The sequence below is a fragment of the Hipposideros armiger genome, unplaced genomic scaffold (genome assembly GCF_001890085.2).
Source record: "Hipposideros armiger isolate ML-2016 unplaced genomic scaffold, ASM189008v1 scaffold_888, whole genome shotgun sequence".
In the NCBI taxonomy this organism is placed as follows: domain Eukaryota; kingdom Metazoa; phylum Chordata; class Mammalia; order Chiroptera; family Hipposideridae; genus Hipposideros; species Hipposideros armiger.
In genome coordinates this window covers 418,496-439,670 of record NW_017732238.1, presented here as the reverse complement: position 1 = coordinate 439,670, position 21,175 = coordinate 418,496, and the positions used below count along the sequence as shown (strand labels likewise).

General features: G+C 54.0%; 1 protein-coding gene and 1 long non-coding RNA gene across 2 annotated transcripts; one reads left to right on the top strand and one right to left on the bottom strand.

Moving 5' to 3' along the window:
• Positions 1-935: 935 nt before the first annotated feature.
• Positions 936-18,469, bottom strand: SLC6A7 (solute carrier family 6 member 7). The gene is made up of 14 exons (XM_019630085.1): positions 18,182-18,469; positions 13,292-13,475; positions 11,542-11,673; positions 11,135-11,369; positions 9,211-9,349; positions 7,638-7,772; positions 6,618-6,721; positions 6,366-6,490; positions 5,635-5,747; positions 5,260-5,391; positions 4,689-4,788; positions 4,394-4,494; positions 3,649-3,816; positions 936-1,880 (listed from the first exon to the last, which is right to left on the bottom strand). The coding sequence occupies exons 1-14, from the start codon at positions 18,212-18,214 to the stop codon at positions 1,671-1,673; spliced, it is 1,911 nt and encodes a 636-aa protein (XP_019485630.1). The 5' UTR covers positions 18,215-18,469; the 3' UTR covers positions 936-1,670.
• On the top strand, positions 18,051-20,834 carry LOC109375005 (uncharacterized). The gene is made up of 3 exons (XR_002122502.1): positions 18,051-18,148; positions 19,806-19,976; positions 20,754-20,834. It is a non-coding gene; the product is annotated as an uncharacterized LOC109375005 (long non-coding RNA).
• Positions 20,835-21,175: the final 341 nt, after the last annotated feature.

Here is a 21,175-nt window from a genome sequence, read left to right as displayed (position 1 = left end):
AAGGAGACAGGGTAAGGAGGGTGACCTCATTGGTGTTTATTAACAATAAACCAACAGAACACAGAGGGGTTGCTGAGACACCGGGAGAGAAATGGGGTGCAGAGGCTGGCCCAGCTGCACGGGGAACGCCATGTGTAGGAGACCTGCTCAGGCATTTTCGTACCCCACCCCCATCTCTCAGGGAAGAAGGGACCCTAGGGCAGCCCCTCCCATGCCTGGGGATTGAAGATACCAAGGTTTCTAGTCGCAGGCCTGGGGTGTCAGCTGCCCTCGCCTCTCTGCCTCTACCCTCATACCGGGGCCCAGGGACCCCTGGAGCAGAGTGGGCAGCATCAAGACCAGACAGCTGTATGTGTGGACCATCGCCAGGTTTCCTAGTTGCCCTGGTCGTCTGCAGCCAAGGCCAATTTCCCAGCAGTGCCTGGAGCTGAGGACACGGTGAGGGCTACCAGGACAAGGGAGAAGGGAAGACAGAGGCCCTGGGTCCTGACTATGACCCCTCCCTCCCGTCTCCAAAGCTTGTGCCGCTCAGGCCACCCTCACTCTTCTGCCTTAATCATGCCCAGGGCTCCTTACACCAAAAGCCCTTCTTCCAAGTGCAGGGTGCCCCTTCCAGCCCCACCCCCACCCCGCAGCTGAGGTTACCAGCCCCTCTTGCCTGTCCTCCACAAGCCTCCCACGTTCACACTGACTACTCTACCTCACCATGCACACTGACCAAGAATGACATTCTATCTAAAGCACAACCGGATCATGCAAATCCCCTGCCCGCCCCATCTCCCTGGCTCCGCTCCCTGTCATTCTTCATTCTCACCTGAACCCTGTTGTAACCTGATAATACCTGTTTCTCTCTCTCTGTCTCTCTCTCTCTCTGTCTCTCTCTCTCTCTCCCTCTCTCTCTCTCGCTCTCTCTGTCTCTCTCTCTCTCTCTCTCTCTCTCTCTCTCTCGCTCTCGCTCTCGCTCTCTCTCTCGCTCTCGCTCTTATGCCCATGGTCTCTGCCCTCTCCTCCTAACCCCGGGGAGGAAGTGGCTACATTGGATCTCCACCCCTTGGCTGTGTCGGGCCCTTGCTTCCTCTTCATCTCCCTCTCCAAACTTGCCCAACCTCCAGGGCCCTTCGCTCCACCTCCTTCAGGTAACCTGGCCTGCACACATGCACCCACAGGGATCTTTCTCCCACTTGACTTGCTAACCCTCAATGCCTGGGGCCTTGTGGGCTTGAGATGTCCTGAGTGTCCCTGCCTAACTCAAGATTCTGGCTGTGTTGAAGGGTGTGAGGCAGGCTCTCCAAGAAAAAGGATGAGAGGGTGGTGCCAGCTGCCATATGAGAAAGGGAGCTGTCTGGTCAGGAGGCTTGAGGTCCAGTCCCTTCTGCCATGAGACCTTGGGCAAATCCTCCTCCCAGACCCCTCAGTTTATCCACCAGCAAAGTGAGGGCTGAGCCGGATCATTCTCAACTTTGAATGGATGTGTGTGTGTGTGTGTGTGTGTGTGTGTGTGTTTAAGGGGTAGAATGAGGTTTCAGGAGAGGCAGAGGCCACAAAGAGGGGCTTGCACTGGGGACTGGTATCACCATGGCAACCTCCCACAGCCTCAGGCCTCCCAGAGCCACAGAGGGCGCAGCTGCCTTTGCTCCGGGGCAGGGCCTCCTGTCCGCCTGCCTCCTGCCTCACATCATGGACTCCTCTTCCTCCTCAATCTCTCGGTCCACCTCGATGGCGGTGTTCTCAAAGCTGGTGATGCCCCCGTACTTGCGCATATGCACCATCAGTGGCTTAGGCGACTGGCTCCCAGCCAGTGTGGCCACGTACATGCCCGTCCGATTCTCCTCCAGCGACGGGCCCCAGTCCATGGCCGGCCGGCTGGCCTGCTGGAGCCTCTGTGGCAAAGCAAGGACAGTGGTGAAAACAGCCAGCACTTGGGGAGTGCTTCCTGGGGCCGGGCACCCAGCAAAGACCACCTCACATCATCTGCGTTAATCCTTGCAACAACCCTGAGGAGTGGGACTCTGTTACTTCCCCAAGGGAGAGAGTCACATGCCTGGAGCAGACTCCTACTCTGCCACTTACAGGCTGGGTGACGTTTGGGTACAGAATTTAAGCTGTGCTTCCTAATCCATAACTCGGGACTCGTGATGCCCTCAACGCCTTCATAGGATTGTTGTGCAGGGTGCTGGGCATGGGATAAGGCCCAGTAAATGGTGGCTGTGGTTATGATTACGTGGCATCCAATCCAGGAGCTCAGTCTGGGTCCCTTTCCCTAAATGCTGAGTCCTAAAGAGCTGGCAGCTTTGGGAAAAGAGCCGTGAATTGACAGGGCTGAGGCAAAGGTCGCCGCTGAGGGTCAACCTCAGTCTGACTCTGATGTCTGACTTTTCTCTCTCCGAGCCCCAGTTTCCATAGAAGGAGGGAGCTGACTAACATGGTGACTAAGCCTGGACATTCTAGGGTTCCTTCTTCCTCCAATCACATTCTCAAAGCCCTCTCCCTGCCAGGGAGAAGGGCCCCAGATCCTTCAAGGTGGAGAGAGCCAACATTAAGTGGAGCCCACGGGACAGAATGTGTGCCATGCCCTCAGCCCAGGGCCTAGCACAGCCCCATACTCAAAGCACAGTGATAGCTGAGGGCCAGTGGAGCTGTATGGGAAGCGGGGGCAGTGGTGTGCCGGCAAGCAAGCTGCAGAGATGGGTGGAGGGGCACAGGAGGCCTAATTTGTAGCCAGTTTCAGTGGTGTAAATATTCCCACCAATGTCCATTCCAAGCTATCAATGGTTTAACAACTGGCTCGCAACATTCCTGAATATTTAACAACTAGCTCTCATGAGGCAGTACTAGCTGGCCCCAGCACACCTCGATGGGATGTGGAGGGTAGGGAGTGGGGTCCCCAGGCTCTCTCTGGGGCCTAGCAGGGTCACTCAGCTCTGCTCACTATGACAGCCTCTTGCCACCAGAGGACTCCACACCCACAGTCTCAGAAGTGGAGGGCTCAGTATATAGAAGGCTCTCTGAGGCTCAGAGTGGGGCAGAATCATATATCATCAATAGCACGCCCATTAGCCCACAAAGGGTCGCTATTTCCCTCTTCTGAAGCTTGCAGATCCCTGTGCCAAACAACTTGCACTCTATGCTTTCAGGGTCTCTCCACAAAGACCTGGCTATTGGCAAGGTTTACAGCTTCATCCATTCCCAGGTCACCCATGGGCTCCAGATAGCAGGGCTCCTGGGCACAGGAGGAGGGTGACAGCTCACCCTCTGGGGTCCGTCAGTGTTGCCTTCTGGCCCCGAATTCCATAAGGAAGCTCTGGGCTGGTGAGCAGAGTTCAAGTCCTGACCCCTGCCTGACTCACCGTGGGTCCTTGGGCAAGTCCCTTGTTGTTCCCCCAAGATAAGCAGGCAATGGCTGACATTGGTGGTCTTTGGACTGTGGTGTGAGTGGCCATGGGGCAAGACTCTAGCCCTCCAAACCTGCCACAGCCCAAGCAGGTCTGAGATAATTCATAGCTCAGGCTGCTGGTTAGGAGAACCGCTCTTTAGGTGAAAAGAAGCCTGCAAGGCCCTGGAGAAGGTGTTGGTACCAGTGTTTTCTCTTCTAGCAGGTGGGTCCAGGGTCAGGAAGGCTGGGGGTAGGCAGGGGAGCAGCCGACTCACCTCCCAGAGCGAGCCCTCCTCTCGAAGCACAGCCACCAGCATGCCGGCTGGGATCAGGAGGCAGGACAGCAGGCCCATCAGGATGCCCAGCAGCTCCGCCCAGGCTGGGAAGCGGTAGCTGCCGTACTCCGAGGGCTGGTACTTGACGATGCTATATACCAGCAGGGCCTGCAGGTGAGGGGCTCCCAGCATCACAGTGAGCCTGAGCCGGCCTCAGGTCTTGGGATAGCCCAGGTCTGAGCTACTGTAAGACCTGAGAGAGCCCAGCCCAGGGCCATCCCAAGGCCTGAGCTAGCCCAGCCCAGAGATACCCCCTGTCTGAGATAGCCCAGTCCTAAGTGATACCAGAACCTGAGACAGTCCATCTTAGTTTCGGAGCTTTGGCAAGGCCTGAGCTAGCCTTGCTCTAAACTCACTCAATGACCAGGACTGAGACAGCCCAGCTCTGAAGCACCCTAATTCCTGAGATGGCCTATCCCTGACCTGCTCCAATCCCGTGGCTCAGAAAGGAAGGCCTCAAGGCCCCAGCCCTAAGTCCCAGAGGCCTGAGAAAGCCCCACTCATTTTGCCAACCAGACTCAGGACTAGGCCAAGCACAGCTATATAAGCTGGAGGCATCAAGACCAGGATACAGGTGCCCACCCCAACCCTCAGCCCGGACAGAGGTCTACTCTGGGCCAGGGCAGCCCTACCAGACTGAATGCCCAGAGGGCCCTGCTCTCAGCCCTGCTCCCACCCCAGTTACCAGGAGTGTGGCCGGGGACAGGAACAGCCAGCAAGCCCTGAAGTAGAGGCCCGGCTTGAAGCCCAGCATCATGTGGATGTCCCGGCAGAACCGCTGGATGCCTGCATAAGGGAGAGGAAGAGGATAGTCCCACCCGCAGGCCCCACAAGCGCCAGCAGCCCTTCCTCCACCCCAATGGCCCCCACGGGAAACCTTGGCCCTTGGGACCAGGGACCCAGTTGCAGGGGGACTCCAAGGTAGACTCCCATCTCCCACTGTGGGGAGCCTGAGTCCCACCTCCCCCAGCCCCTCTCACCATATACCCGGGTGACAGCGAGGCACGTGGTAATCACCACCACCATTAGCCCGAAGCTGGCGCTGTAGTCGTCTAGAAGGACCAGCCAGTACATGCCCCCCTGGAATACAAGTCACAGCTCTGGGGTCCCCCTGCCACTGCCTGGCTCCCTGCTGCAGCCCCTTCTCCAGACAAGCAGCAGCCAGGCCAGCAGGGAGAGCAAGCTGATGACAGTGTACCGCTGTACCCGCCAAGCCCTTTACACACATCATCTTATTGAGTCTCACAACCCTAGAGGCAGACACCCATTTTACCGATAGGAAAACGAGCTTAGGGAAGTGGAGCCACTTGTCCTGAGCTCACTCAGCTACTGCAGGTGTGAGGCATGAGCCCAGGTCTTTCAGACTCCAAAGCCAGGACTCTGGGTCACAGGCCAAGCTGCCCCTTGGGAGAAAGGGTCTGGGGGTGGGCTAGGTTCCTCCCAAAGAGGAAGGAGCAGGTGGCTTGGGGAGTGTGAAGCCTAGCCACAGACATAGCTACAGGTGTCACCCCAGCTCCGCCCGCTGGACACCTGCCCTGCAAAGCCACTCACATCAGTGGTGAGGACAAGCCCCATCAGGTACATGGCCAGGCAGATGAGCCCAGAGAACACAGCCTTCTTGGGTCTCAGGTAGTATGGGAACTCATCTGTCACAGCGGTCACAATGGTCTCCAGAAAGGCAAACTGGGAGGGAAAGGGAGGGGGGTCAGAGCTCTGCCTCCACCACACGCACACACACACACACATGCATACACACATGGAGACACACAGACACACACAGATCCACAGTCACACATCTCCCGCACACGCAGACACACACATCACACACACACACACATACACACATGGAGACACACAGACACACACAGATCCACAGTCACGCAGACACACACATCACACACACCGTGAGGCATGCACAAGGCTCACCTGGCTGTCCAAGCCCAGAGTCAGCAGCATGAAAAAGAAGAGGAAGGACCAGAAGGGCGACAGAGGCAGCATGGTCATGGCCTGCGGGTAGACGACAAAGGCCAGGCCGGGACCTGGACCAAGGGCACACGGGGTCAGAAGCCTGGGGCACGCGGCAGGCCCCAGCTACATACTCAAAACACACACGGTCGCTTCCACGCACTTGGGCAGACCCAGAGATGTACCCTAACTGCACACTTCTGATACTTTCTTTACTCCTAGGACATGTGCCAGCACATTGTCAGTGCTCAGTAAACATAGGTTGATAAAATAAATGAATTCATAATGAGTGCATGAATAAACCTAAGGCCCAAATATAACCTCATTTGAATGCACTTATGTACACAACCACTTGCACAAATTATCGCATTAACACACATACTTAAACACATCAGCACAAGACACTGATTCACAAGGTCACTTGCACCCTCGATTCACTTGCACACAGACATCTCTCAACACAGGATATGACTCATCTGAACAAGCAAGGCAAGTTACTAAGACGTGACAAAACAGTCTCATACAGAAATCCGTTCATTCGTGTGCACATGCCGGTACGTGTAGACACACACACACACACACACACACCCCATACCCATCTGCAACTTGGCTGGTCCACATACAGGCTCACTTCCCAGCCCCAGCTGTGCCGACACACACCCTCACCCAGCGGGACTGCGCAGCCTGCACACCTGCTTTGGCTACTTGGTCCACAGGTACACCCAGTTCCTGAGACATGTAGCCCAGCACGGAGAAGATGGCGAAGCCAGCCAGGATGCTGGTGATGGCATTGCCCAGAGTGACGATGAAGGTGTCTCTGCAGGGACATGTCCAGGCACAGGCCAGGTGAGCTGGCCCCGGCCTCACCCGATGCCCTCCCTGCCCTCACCCCATGAAGCCTCCCTGGCCATTCCCTCTCCTCTTCGCTTGGCCCCTGCACTGACCGATAGATGTTTTGGTGAAACGTGTTGTAGGAGGCAAAGGTGAGGAGACCCCCGAAGCCCACGCCCAGAGAGTAGAAGATCTGAAGGGCAGCTTCGATCCACACCTGTGGCAGGAAGGATGCGGAGAGAGGGCAAAGAGAAGGCACTGGCACACCGTGGTGTCTGAGGGCCAAGGAGAGGAGGGCAGAGGTGGGGCAAGTCAACAAGTCCAGGGACGGCGAGGGGGCAGGGCCTGGCGCACAAGTGACGTGGGCTGGTAGCAAACCCAGCTCCAACACTTACGCTGTGGGACCCGCATAAGTCCCTTCCCCTCTCTGGGCCTCAGTTTCCCCATCCAGGATCTAGAAGTTACTCTCTAAGCTTGCCCTAGTTCTGAAGGAAATAGTGCCTTGTGTCAAAATTTCAGTAAATTCATATGGACAATAAGCCCATGTAACCCCAAACTTCCTTCTTAGAGTTGAAGGGACATGGATTTGGATGTGGAAAGCTCTACCACTTCTATAGCCTGGGCAAGCCACATCACCTCTCTGGGTCTCAGGTCCCTCATCTGTAAGGAGGGAATGAGAAGAGGAGGTGGTAAGGATTAAATGACTACATATATGCAAAATGCTATAGCAGGGTCAGGCATAGCCATCCGCTGATAAATGAGAAATATCGGTCAGCGCCAGTGTTGTTACCATTGTTATCACTAACACCCTCCTTGGGGTTTAGAGTCAGAAAGATCTGGGTTGGAATCCCAGCTCTGCCACTTCCTAGCCACGTGACCCTAAGCTGATCACTAGCTCTTTTGGGCCTCAGTTTTTTTCATCTGTAAAATGGGAGAATAATGTCTACTTCATAGGATTGTCAAGAATAACACATGCGAAGGACAGTGCCAAGCACGGTACCTGGTGCTGGGGGCTTGCCATGTGGGGGAATTCCTACCCTCACCCCCATTTCCCCCCCCAGCGAGGCTTTTCTCCACTTCCCAGCTCAGGCCTGATCGCTCCCTCCACACCACAGCCCCAAGGGCCTCCTTACCTTGGAAGACAACAAGTGGTGGAACTGGGGGGTGAGATAGAACTGGATGCCCTTCCAGGCCCCCGGGAGGGTGACTCCTCGGACCAGCAGCATGAGCAGAATGAGGTAGGGGAATGTGGCCGTGAAATACACCACCTAAGAGATAAGTGGGGACAGAAAGCAGGGGTGACTTCCTCTACCCTGCGCCTCTTCCAGAAATCCCCATCTTACTACCTTGCCTCCCCTACTTTTGCGTAGCCCAAGCCGGGAACAGCCATCATCCATGATGCTTCTCTTTCTTTCCCTCCCTCCCTCTGCACATTGATCCCATCAGCAAAGTCCTGTCACTGGTCCCCAAGGCAAATCCATCTCCACTGTGGCCTGGTTGAGGCCACCATCACCCCTTGCCTGAAGGTTAGAAGAGCCTCCTGCCCCTCATGTCCACTTTCCCCTGGCAAACCCATCCTACGTGGTCATTAGCCAGCATGGTCATCAGACATTGGACATCCCCGAATGCCCTGTCTCTGCTCACCCCCAAACCTCCAGCCACCCGCTCAGCAGACACCATCAAGTCTCAGGCTGCTCAGTGCCTTGGCGTATACAGTGATTACCTCTCCTCTCTTTATAAATGGTTCCTACCCTGGCTTCCTAGTTTTTCTTTGTAACGGTTCTGTTCCCAGCAGACACTTCTGTGCATTTTGCAAAGGAACAGGTTCGAATTTAGAAATGATTTGAGTAAAGCATTCAGGTTTCCAAGTCCTTCCAAAACAGCTTTATGGCCTTCCCACTTCCATAACCTAAAGCAGACACCTGTAGCTTTGTCTGCCCAGCATCTCACTGACCTTCTTCAGATGACAGGCCCCTGACTTTCCCTAGCTAGGGCTGATTCCATTCCAAGCTCCAGGGATAGGCAGGCAACCCAGGCCCAGCCACACAGAGCACTCCACCCTCCTGGCCCAAGTGACTGGCTCAGGGATGGGTACACAATCCAGCTTACTCAGTGAGGCCAAGTTCTAGGATTTTGCAAACTGGGGGAAGTGGGAACCTTTCACTAAGCAGGTAAGGTGTAGTCTAGTTTCTGGGGCAACCACATTGAAAATGAAGCCTGAGAAGAAAGCCAGTCTGGAGGGAAGCATTGCTGAGAGGCTTCGAGAACCACATTCCGGATCACAGTAAGTGAACCTGTGACCCAGCATGCCTGAAGCACATCCTCTGGATTTTCCAATTGATTGTGACAACCGGGTTCTGGTCACTTGCATCTCAAAAAGCCCTGATTCGTATAGCCACCCTCCAAGCATTCAAGAAACACTTGCTGAGCTTCTTCAAAGTGCCGAGCCCTGGATAAGGATACAACTTGAAGAACAGGTCCTGCCCTTGGTAAGCTCCTGTCTAGTGAACCAGCCTAGCCACTGTCCATCCTTACCTCCACATCTTTCTTCAGGCAACGTCCCCTCCCCAAATTCCATGCCTTCTCCCTTTCCCTCTTCCCAGTTGAAGTAGATTCATCCTCTCAGGCTCAGTCCATGCCTCATCTCCTCCAGTAAACCCTCACCCCTACCAGTCCCTCAGACTTCCGAGGCCTCCCATGCCTCACCTTGCCTGAGGACTTCACGCCTTTGAGGATACAGAGGAACACGATGACCCAGGCGAGTAGCAGGCAGAGGCAGAGATTCCAGCGGATCTCCCCGGGACTGCCAATGCCCTGGCTGCCTTGGATGTGGAGAACGTAGCGGCTGTGAGAGACGAGGGTCTGAGTGTCTTCTGGTCACGCTGCCACGCTCCACTGACAAGGAGGAAAGCCGTGGCCAGCCTGCGAGGCAATCCTAGCTAGTCTCCATTTGATTTCTCTCCATCCTCTGACCAGCTCTGCACCTAGAAGGCTGGCCTCTACAGACCCCATCACCCAGGCTGCCTTCATCTTCAGTTTCCATTTGGGCTTGGCTAGTGGGCGATGACAGCAGGATATGGGAGCGTGGGAGGAGTGAGGGGTTGGAGTATTTGCAAACACACACGCATGCATGCACACAAGCACACATGCATGCACGTACACAGGCACACATGCATGCACACAGGCACGTGTGCATGTACGCACACAGGCACACAGGCACACATGCATGCCATCAGAGGACCTGGTTCTGACTGCCTCCTTCCACAGCACAGATCTTGTTGGACAGCCTCTCCTCCAAGGCTCCAAATTTCTCTGGTTCCAGTATCACAGGTCCCCCTGCTTGCCTCCTTGGCTCAGGGGTGTTACGGCCAACCCTCTTGCTAGTTCCTGGTGCCTCACCTCTTTTTGTGGATTCCCTCACCTCTGTAAAGTCCCTCCACTAAACTCCCTTTGGTGAAGCCTTGTGAGAGTGCCATCTGCTCCCTGCCTGTACCCCAGCTGATGTAATAGGTCATGGTGTCTCCATGGAGACCCCTGGCAGCTGCTAGACCCCATGTCACGTTCCTTGGCTTTAAGCTGTAGATCCAAGCCCATCCTTTTCCAGAGGTCAGACATGCTCCTCAGCAGGTGCATACATTTTGGATGGACTTTAAATAGACAAATGAATGAACTACAGGTTGGAGACCAAAATATTTCAAGACATGGGACCCATTTGGGAGAAAATTCCTCAGAGGAGACCTTTGCAGTTGAAGACTTGGGAGTATCTGGTCTGTGTCCTCTGGTCAGCCAATGGCCTCTACCCAAGGACCAGGCTGCTGTGGAATGTTCCAGCACAGGATCAAGAATTAGAATTACTTGGTTCCAATATTGCCTCTCCCACCAACTACTGAGCAAGCTTCTGGGCCTTGTTTTCTCAGCTATAAAGTGGGGCTACGGGACAGGCTGATGAGCAGTGACGTCCTAACACTCACCACTCATGGACTTGCAATGTGCCTGGCACTGTGGTAAGGGTTTTACCTGCATTACCTTGTGCAATTCTCACAACAATCCCTTACTTGACTATAGTCTTGTATCTCCTATGAGACTAACTGGAGATGGTCCTTACTGTGTACTGCCCTGGGCTATGCTAAGTGCTTTACCTAACGATACAGTCAGTGCTCAATAAATTATCGACTGAAAAAAATGAATGAATGAGTGACTGCATAACATCCTATGAAGTAAGGACTATTATCATCCCCTTTTACAGAGGAGGAAACCGAGGCTCTAAAAAGTTCCTATTACTGTGAGCAGCAGCAGCGTCATGATCATCAGCTAGCATTTATTGAGCATTTACTATCCACCGTGCTGGATGGTGCAATTTATATGCCTTCCTTCCTTTAATCCTCATGGCAACCCTCTGAAATACTATTATCATACCCAATTTAAAGATAAAGCATCAGAAGCCAAATAAATTGTTCAAGGTCACACAGTTGGTCAGGCGAAAAGCTGGGCTTAGAACCCAGGGTCTACCTAACACTAGTACATTTGAGTTGCATGCTGGGCCCTTTCGGGACAGGCTCATTCCTGCCCGCTGCCCCCCTCCCCCGAGTGTTGTGGGCCCTCCCAGGGGCTGCCGTCTGAGCGGCCTGACCTCCAATACTCCTCGCTGGGGCTGACGGTGCTGGTGAGGTTGAGGGGCAGAGCCCCATTGCGGTCCTTGGAACCTCTGTGCTCAAGGCAGAGGTCCGTGTTCCACCAGTTGCCACAGTGCTCCCAGGGCAGGTCGCTGGTGAGGGAGGCGAAGAGGTAGAAGAGGACGTAGGCAATGATCATGTTGTAATAGATGGCCACGAGGCCCATGATGAGCAGCATGGCCGCGCCGGCACCTGGCATGGGGAGCAGGGGGCTGTCCTTAGGCCAAGCGTTCCTGTGGGCCAGGCTGTGTGGCCTCTGGAATGCCATCCCTTTCTGGGCTTCACTTTCCTCTCTGCCTGAAGGTTGGGGTATACGGGGCAACCTCTCTGCCTCCCCCAGGCCCAGACCACCCCAGGACCTCACCTTTGAAGAGGGGGCTGATCTTCCAGACGGCCAGGGGCCCCAGGCTGGAGAACTGGCCCAGAGAGAGCTCGAGGAAGAAGAGGGGGATACCACAGATGGCCAGCATGAGGAAGTAGGGCACAAGGAAGGCTCCTGCAGGAGGAGGGACGGTGAGCACAATTTCATGCCTCAGGTGGGTCAGCTCTTCCTAAAGCCCAGCTTCAGCCCTGCCCCTTCCCAATGGGCAGACACCACCTGCAACCTGATGGAGCACTTCTCGCGTAGATTGGGACTGTCTTCTTTTACACCATCAATCACTGAGGGCCAAGGGGTGGCGGGGATTCACTCACCTCTGAAGCCCAAGTGCCCAGACCAGGGCTGTGCTGAAAGCAGCCTGAGTGAGTGAATGAATAAATGAGTGAGTGAATTCCCTGCCGAAGAAAGTACAAACTCCTCAGTGTAGACATCAACCCTCCAATCTACCTGCCTCTCCTTCCTGTGCCACCTCAGATGCTCCGGGCTGCCACCTGTGGTCCCGTGTGCCCAACATCCCTTCCCCCTTTCTTTTCATATTGGCAGCAGCTCCTTTAGAGAACTGCCTACCACCATATGGCTTTGGAGGGGCTGCCAATCATACCAGCCAACCCCTGCCCACCCCCTCATGGGCACATATCCCAAGATAGGCCAATTAGAGATCTTCCCTGTCATTCTACATAGATGAGAGCAGTTCTGAGGAGGAAGTCATTCCAGAGTTGTCTCTGTCCATCCCTCACCCCCGCCCGCAAGGAGGAAGCCTGGCCCAGGAAAAAATGAGGTCAGCGTTCAGAGGGAAAAGGAGTCAGGAACTGGGGGAACGGGTGGTTAGACAGAACTGTGGATATTACGAAGCTCCTGGAGTTTCAAAGGCCAGCTCCACTCCTACACTTCCCAGTCGTATCAATCCATCTTGTCCTTGCTTCATCTAGTTTCATTTGGATTTCTGTCACCCTGCCAATTGGTGCTTCTTTAATGAGTTTGGTAGAGGTGAAAGGAGATATAGAGTGTTGGTGGGCATGCTTTGGCTCTGCACAAGATAGTCCGGGGGTGGGATGTTGGGTTGGCCACTTGTGTGTGACCTTGGGCAAGGAGCATGGCCTCTCCAAATCCCGGCTGCCTCGTCAGAACAATGGCGCCTGTGTAGGAGGGCTGTCATCAGGGTTAAATGAGACAAGCATGCAGAGCACCAAGGCTGGGGCTGGCAGATGGTGAGTGCTCAACCCCAGCTATTGTTAATGAGACTTAGAACAGTTACTTGATGGAGGAGCCAGGACAACAGAGAACTTGTTTAAGATGGGAGAGGCTCTGTGTTTGCAGTCAGAATGTAAGGAACCAGGGGAGGAGGACAGACTGAATATTCACAAGCAAGAATGATTGATGGAGCAAGGTTCTGGAGGAGGTGGGGGTGGGGGATGAGGAGAATATTGAGAGCACAGTGATCACTGATGGCAGATCATGAAGCAGAGGCACTGCTCTGCCCATCACTCAGAGCCCAGGCAGTGTCAAGGATTAGGGAGAGAAGTGTGTGGGTATCCATGCTGAGGATGAGAGAGAGGGAGGAGGGGCCTGGGTAATGAGCTTCCTCCTCCCAGGCCCAGGTTGCTATTAACCATTTTCAATTAATTCTTCCTAAGGTCACATAGGAGACAGCGGCTGAGGCCACTTCAAACCTCAGTCCACCTTGAGCGTCGGCCCATCACCTGGCCACCCCTCAGGCAGGACCTCAGGCCCATACCTCCTCCGTTGGTGTAGGCTCGATAGGGGAAACGCCAGACATTCCCCAGGCCCACACAGTAGCCAATGCAAGACAGTAGAAAGTCCAGCTTGCCCGTCCAGTTCCCACGGTCTGCAGCAAAGTCCACGTCCAGGTCTACATCACCCTGGTCACTGGGAGTCATCAGCAGATCTGGGGTGATGGGCTGCCAGTAAGAAAGACCAAAGGTGAGGCCATGTTGGAACTGTGACCCCAAAGAACCATATGAACTTGAACAGGGCTGCATAAAAGACACTCTATTGGTTCAGGTGATGAACTTCTCTCACCTGGGCTAACCTGGTCCATGTGCAGGAGCTCCTTGGGGTTTTAAATGACTGCAAACTTATAAGACCAGCAGGGTGGCTCAGGCACAGAGAAAGCCACCTTGATCTTAGTTTGGCTAACACAGAGGTCACATCAAGGGACGGTCCTACTTTGTTGATGACGATGACGATGATAATGATGATCTTAACAGTTATCATGTATTAAGCACTTACTATGTGCTCACCGCACTAAACATTTTACTCACATTACCTGATTTCATTCTCAAAACAACCGCATGAGCTAAGCATTCATCTAAGCTCCATTTTAATTATGGGGAGAACGGGGCGGGGGGGTCAAAGAGGAATCCCGACATACTCAAGGTTTTTACAAGGCTGGCTAATGGGAAAACTTGGTCTCAAGCCCAGAGTTTCCTGATGCTAAAGCCCATGCCTTCACACACCAGTGCTGAAGTTTTGCTACTCCGTTCTGGGCACCATATTTTAAGAAAGACACAGACAGCGTGGAACGTGTCCAAAGGGCAGGTGGCCAGACTGGAGGTTGTTCAGGAAAAGCGGTTACATGAGGACAAGAAGAAGGAGCTGGGAACCCTTAGCATTAAAAGGAAAGGATTTGGAGGGACCTTAAGCTCCCCCGAGGGAGGGATTAGATTTATGTTCAAGGGGACCTACAGAGAAATGTGAATTTTAGTTCATGGGCACAAAGAAGCTACGTAAGCACTGATCTGTCTCAGAAAGTCATAATTTTCCTGTCACTGGAAGAAAGTGGAGAGGAGAATGGAGGCCAGCTGTCCATAAGGGCCCCTCCTGTGATTCAAGGAGGGCAGGGATGTCCACTGGGCATTCCCCCTTCAGGCTGGGGCTGTGAGACGGAGGCCCTCCTCCAGCTGCTTGTTATCCTGGTCCCGAGGAATGTGAGTTAGCATGTCCACGAGCTGCCTGGACTTACAGCCTTGAAGGAAGCCCAGAGATACCAGGATGATACCTAAACTTCAGAGAGCGGTTCTCAGCAGTGACTGTAGGAATAGGTCAGGAGAAAGGGGGAGCCACACCTTTCCCGCTTGCCTCTGAAACTCTCACCCTATGGCAGAGAAGGATGGAACTGCAAAGAAGGCTGATGATAAACTAACGCCCATGGTTTTCAGAGAGGAGAAATGACCCCCTGCCTCCCCCTGAGGAATGGTTGTGGGAAAACAGTGATTCCACTGGACTGCGAGTCAGGAGACCATGATTCTAGTCCCAGGTCTGTGCCAATCCACTGTACCACTTTGGGAAAGAGTCTTCTGAGCCTCAGTTTCCCCATCTGGACACTGAGGGGATTGGATAGATCAGTGTTTCCAAACACACATCCCTTGGGATGTTCATACATGTTCAGTGGAACAAAGGATTCTTGATTTCAAGACGTTTGGGAAAAGCTGGATTAACACAAGGTAAAACAGGTTTCTTTTCCATAGGACTTGTCAGATCCTTTAATGGACCAATATGCACTGTGATTCTCCAAATAGGAACTGGAATAGACAGTCTTCTCCAAACCTATGTAAAAAAAGGGTTTCAAGGAGCTAGGATATACTTGGGGAAATGCAGGTCTAGACAATCTCTGTCTAATAGTCTCCTGGCTCTGATGGTCTGTGAGGCAAGTCACCAAAGAGGCTTCACTGGAGACACTTGCAGGGGTCGAGGAACAGATCAGGTTTGAGCACAGGGACTCAGGAAAAATCACTACTGACCAGGTTCGTGTTTTCCTCTAAAACTGCCCTTCCTGACACCAGCCCCAGTAGGTGTCTACACACAAATCAGGTGGTGACAGAGAAAGCTTTGCTAGGGGTTTGTCATATGAGCATCACTGGGATGAAGATGGCAAAAGGCGAGTACAAGTGTCACAGGACTGCAGGTGCTTGCCAGCGGTGACAGGGTTGGTGCAATGGGCTCAGGTGGCAGAAATGGGGTAACAGTGTTGGGTTGACTCTGAGTGATAGTGATGACCATGACGGTGATCCTGCCTGCGGCTGGCTATTGAGCAGAGGGGCAGTGGTGGCAAGGACAGCCTGGCATGGTTATGGGTGATGGTGACAATAATGAAGAGCATGAAAAAGCTGCTTTTCAAATAACTGGGTTCCCCGAGTTGAAACAAAGATGTGCCTGGCAGTTCTTTAGCTGGGATCTCAAACATGCTGGGGTGACGGTAGCAGCTGCTCCCACCTATCTGAAACCCATTCCTTCCTCCTAATGCCCTTTCCCCTAAAGCTTCCTCTCCGGCTGGGTGAGCATCAGCCTCTAGAACAACTCCCTCCCAGGTGAGCTCCAGGAGGGATGTGGGAGCAGCCAGTTGACATTGGTATTAGGTGGTGAAGCAGGTCTGTCACCCTATGACGACCCTTAGCCCCATCCAGGCCAGCTGGCAGGAAGGTCCAGTAATGAGGTTCCTCTGATCCCGTCTGAGAAGCTGCTGCCCTTTCTATGTTCACAGAGCAGTCCCGACTCTGTTTCCATGGTGACAAGAGTTCCAAGAGCAGGATGCTGCCAGCTCTTGGTCTCCCTCCTCCCCCAATCAGAGGGAAGCCTGCTTCTACTCCAGGGGCAGGGGATAGGGTCCTCTAAAGCTGAGCCAATTCAAAGCCCACCTGGAGCCCCTAACCCCACCATGGGGTGAATCACAGGAGGCTGGTACAGAGAGGAGGGAACTAGTCAGGAGACAGAGGAAAGCAACCAAATCAATGAGGCAGGGCTGGAAGCTCCACAGTTCTACCTAGATGTAAGGCTCCACCCTATCCCCACACTCCCCACCCAGAGCCACACAGGAACACACCTGAGTTTGGCAGACCTGCACCCTCTCTTTTAGAGACCAGTAGATGTAAGTCACCAGACACACCAGGGGCTGGGAGAGGTAGGACTGCCCAAGCCAAGGCTCTTTTACTTTCTTCAGGATGAGAGAGACAATAGGAATCTGGAGACCACATTCATCATTGTGCAGATAAGGTAACTGAGTTTCAGGAAAGGGAAGGGGTGAGCCCAAGGTCAAACAGCAAGTTAAGGGCAGAGCAAGACCAGGACCCAGACCCCTGATTCTCAGCCCAGGGCTCATCTCTGAACAATGCTGCTCCTTTACTGATACCTGGCATTTCCTGCTTCCCTGCCCCCTTCTCTCAGGCCAAGGGAGGGGACCCTGAGGCCAGGCGGCCCCCACCTCTGCTCTGTTGGTCCTAGGTTGCTCAGTCCACTTTCAGGAAAGCAGTAAGCTGCACTCCTCTGTGCCTCGGTTTCCTTGTCTACAAAGTGGGGATAATAAGACCTTGTTGCTGGGTTACATGAGATAAGGCTTCACAAAACATAGTTATTTGCATAATATGTGGCCCTATGGCATTGCGGGGCTCAGGGACTCTTGTGAGGAGGGAGAGGAAAGGAGAGAGAGGAAGAGAATGGGAGAGAATTGGGCAGGACTAAAAACCCAAGAGACCCACAAATGGCCCCAAGAAGTCACTCATGTCAGGAATAAGAAGGCCCTACGTATCACCGTGGTTCCATGCAGCTGTCCAAGGGCAGAAAGCTTGAATTAATGCAGGGGGATGGGGAGCAGAGGAGGCGAGCAGTCAATAACACAGCCCCTGTGAGCTGTTCTCTCACATTTACCAGCTCCTGTGAGTTCCCTGCACCCCCCATCCCGGACAGTGGGGCCTGCTTTGTTTCTCCGACACTGGAAATGGACCAGCAGTGGTCCGGGTTAGAGAACGGACTTGCCCAAAGTCACAGGGTTAAGTGGCATCTGCAGAAATAGTACCCTGGAGTTCTGACTCCTTGGCTGGGACTGGGACTTTTGAGCCAAAAGCCAGAAAACTTGCCCCTAATACTCTCCCTCCCCAAGCACATGCAACTTGGCTGGGAGGTCCAACCCCACAGGACAAGGTGGGGAGGGGGTGAGGTCCAGGCCCAGGGCCCCAGGAACACACAGGTTTGTCCACTTCTCTCATGCCAGCTCCCACCCCGATATCCCTTGGGTCTCCAAGCTCCTCCCTTCCTTGTTTTTGCCTCCTTCTGCCCTGCTGAGGGGCAGCCAGGGGTATTAGCAGGAATGTTAAAGCTGCCAGGAGAAGGAAGGGAGTAGGGAGAAAGCAGGTGGTGGTCCCCCAGGCAGGAGCATGGACAGGAAAGACCAGGTCCTTGCTGTCTGGCAGAGGCTGCTTCAGTGCAGCGTGCACAGAGGAGGACCAGGAGGAAGCCCCCACCCACCTACCCTGAAATTAGTACAGCTCAAGGCTGGCGCTCAGTTATTCTAACCCCCCCCCCTCCCCAAATCAGCCCCTGGGAAAAATGGGTGGGGGACTGGGCACAGGCTGCGGACACCTGTTTGCAAGACCTGGCCCAATGAACCCCAGCCCCCAACACACTACATCCCCACCGCCAGACGGGGATAGGGTGGTGTAGGGTGGCACAGAGAGTGACTCCTCCCCTCCCTGCAATCCGGCTCGGCCTGGCCCCCGGCGGAGCTCTGAGCAGGGTCCAGATGCCGCCCCTGACCCTCCCGGGGCCTCGATGGGAGCGGGCCTCGGCACCCCTCCCGCAGGTGAGCGCCCAGCCCGCCCTCGTGCCGCCGTACCTTACGGAGTTGAGCTCCCTGGAGCGTTTTCATCTTGGAGGGCTGGTTGCCGGGGGTTGGCTTCCCTTCAGCTCAGAAAGCAGCGAGGGAGCAGGAGATGTGCCGTGCCTTTGCCTCGCCGGCTCCGGCTCACCCGCTGTGGGGTGCGCGGGCGCAGGCGCTGCCGTCTGTCGGCTGCGGTGTGGGGCGCGGGCCCGGCGCTGCTAACGCCTGCCTCTCCCTGCGCGGGGCTCGGGGCTGGGGAGGAGTGCACCGCTGCAACCGCGTAGACACCCAGACAGACGGCTGACGGACGGACAGCGGGGGGATGCGCGCCCCCGCGCAAGGCTGCGATTGGAGGGGCCAAGCGCGTAAGGGGGGGCGGGGGGGTCCGCGACGGAAACCCTTGAAGGTCTAGAGACTCGGTCACTGTCTCCTGTGTGACCTTGGGCAAGAAACCTACCCTCTCTGGGTCTGTCTTTCCCTAGCTGGGCAACAAGGATAAGAATCTTACTTCCTTTATAAGGATGTGAGGATTCAGGGAGATCATGCATAGAAAACATTTAGCACGGAGCCAGGCACATAGTAGGAGCTTGGTTAACATTTATCAGCCTGACTGTGAGTTGCCCACTCCTGCCAACAAAAGAACAAAAGCCATTAGGCAGATATTTATCCAAGCATCCAATCCATCAATATTTATTGAGCACCTAAAGTATGACCAATCCCTGGCAAGGCCTTATTTTCTCAACACAGTGACCTAGAGAGGCAGATGGTATTATCCCTGTTTTACAGATGAGGAAACTGAAGCACAGAGAAGTTAAGTTACTCACACAAAGTCACAGAGCTAGTGAGTGACACCAGTAACAGAGGCGGACCTCGCAGATCTTCCAGGATCGTGGTGGTCCTGAACGCTTCTCCTTTCCTTGGGTTGAAAGTGAAATAGGGAGGTTTACGCAGGGAGAAGGGACAGGACAAGTGCCACTGTGTTGTGATGGCTTGTGACTTAGATCATGAGCACCTGGGCTCCAGTCCACCAGCAGTATGACCTTGGGAATGTTATGATTGGACATCTGTAAAGTGGGCCATCCATCAACCAGCCCGTGCCTGGCTGACCTCTCAGAGTGTTGTGAGGGTCCAGTGAGCCTGTGGTTAGGATGGGAAATTATTACCTAGAGTGATTATACACATTAGTTTGTGGGACTGAACCAGTATATGCTAGTGGACCTGGCATGTACGTTACAATATGCATTACAGATTGTGCCCCTTCCACTTTCAGAAGTGCCCCAGCTCAGACACTAACTCCTAGGGTTGCCCCACCATCAGCCAACATGGGGAGGCCTTGGGGGAGAGTGAGTCTTAAGTGCAGCCACTTACACTTCCGGAGCCTGGAAGGAGAAGGGGAGGGTTTCAATCAAAGCATGGGCTTAAATAAAGGGCTTGGCCGGTCCCTGGCCCACCTGTGCTTCCCAGGTCTCACCCAGCTGCTACTTCCTTGAAGCCTGGCCTCACAGGGCAGGCCAGGGGCTCTCCAGAACCAGAAAGGAGCTCTTGCCATCAATACGAAGGGAAGGCGCATCCATGGAGCCCTACTGTGTGCATTAGATGAATGCATATCTAATACCTACGTTTTCATTCTTTCCAACAGCCTGGGAAGACAGGTTTGTGCACCCCCGCTGGGCACCTGAGGAAACTGTCTCCGAGGAGTGAAGTCACACAGAGCGCTGACTCTCTGGGCTTTGGAGAGAGCGCCAAGAGGGCCATGGGCTATGCCTGGGGATAGGCAAAAGCCAGGGGCTCCTGAATCCAAGGAGGCCAGGTGGTACCCACTTGCACCTTCCCCCAGGACCTGTCATCACATCTCTCATAGGACAGGAGGCAGCTTTGCCGACCCAACCCCCTCCCATTGGCGCAGGGATTTCATTGGACCCAATTGAAGGCGCAGAGAATCAGGCCCCTTTATGGCCTCTTCTTAGCAGCACCGGATCCTCCCAGATCCAGCCCTAGAGGGAGCCATCCTTGGGGGAGGGGGAAGGAACAGGGCGGGGACTTCAGTTTTCCTCAAGCAAACACAGCATGGGGTGGCCACTGAACGTCAGCGGCAGTCACTGGGGCTGTGAGTGCAAATGGGTCTAGACCCATGCTTTTCAGATGAGAAAACTGAGGCCCAGAAGAGGTAGGACTTTATAAAAACACTCTGTAGAGTAGAGGCAGGGTCAGGCCTGGAATCTAGGAGCCTGACCCCACCCAGCCTCTGCCTTCAGATAACATCTTTCTGCCCTCCTCTCCCCATCACCACAATCTTGTTGGAAGAGTCTGTACTTTATAAAACAAACAAAACCCCATTAGAAGACATTGTCCACATAAGTCAATCTACCCACTGAAACCCCAGTTTTAGGATCAAAGAACTAACCACCACAAGTTCAGCTACCAAGCACGTTAAACAATTGCTACCACCACCATTTCCTCTCCCCCATCCTTGGAAGTCTGGGTACTACTTAGCAAAATAACTACTTAGGAATCTAAACCAGTGAATACTCAATCTCCCTTTTCCTCTCTCTCTCTCTCTCTCTCTCCTGGTATCACATCAAACCAGAAGTGAAGAAGATGTGCCCCAATTTAAGGAAAGTGTTAAATGAAGATGCACTTCCTTTTATTATATAGGGAGATATTTTTAAATGCGTATAAATAAACATTTTAAATTTGCTTTATTGTCCAGACTTATCACTGTAGAGCATGTGTTTTGTTACACCAGCGAGTGGCGACTGAAAAAAATGAGGATCCAGGCTGCTAGTCCATCTGGTGTCGTTCAGAGAAGGTGGTTCTGGAGCAGCCATGCTGGGACAGGATTGCCCCCAAAGCCACCCTGGCCTGGGCTTGCTGCGCTCCCAGCCTCTGCATTCCACTGGCTGGGCATCTCATTTGCCCAGAGCCTGGCTGGTTTCCTTGGAGCGCCACAGGACTTTGTCCCCCCATCACAACCTGTCACACACAGAGAGACACACACACACTGGGCTG

What these genes read in the sequence shown, in the direction of transcription:
- SLC6A7 (XM_019630085.1), bottom strand. Translation starts at nt 18,214, where the DNA reads ATGAAAACGCTCCAGGGAGCTCAACTCCGTAAG. An exon ending in AGCCTACACCAACGGAGGAG is followed by an intron (nt 11,674 to 13,291) that starts GTATGGGCCTGA and finishes CTCCTCCTGCAG; the next exon opens with GAGCCTTCCTTGTGCCCTAC. An exon ending in GATCAGCCCCCTCTTCAAAG is followed by an intron (nt 11,370 to 11,541) that starts GTGAGGTCCTGG and finishes TCCCCATGCCAG; the next exon opens with GTGCCGGCGCGGCCATGCTG.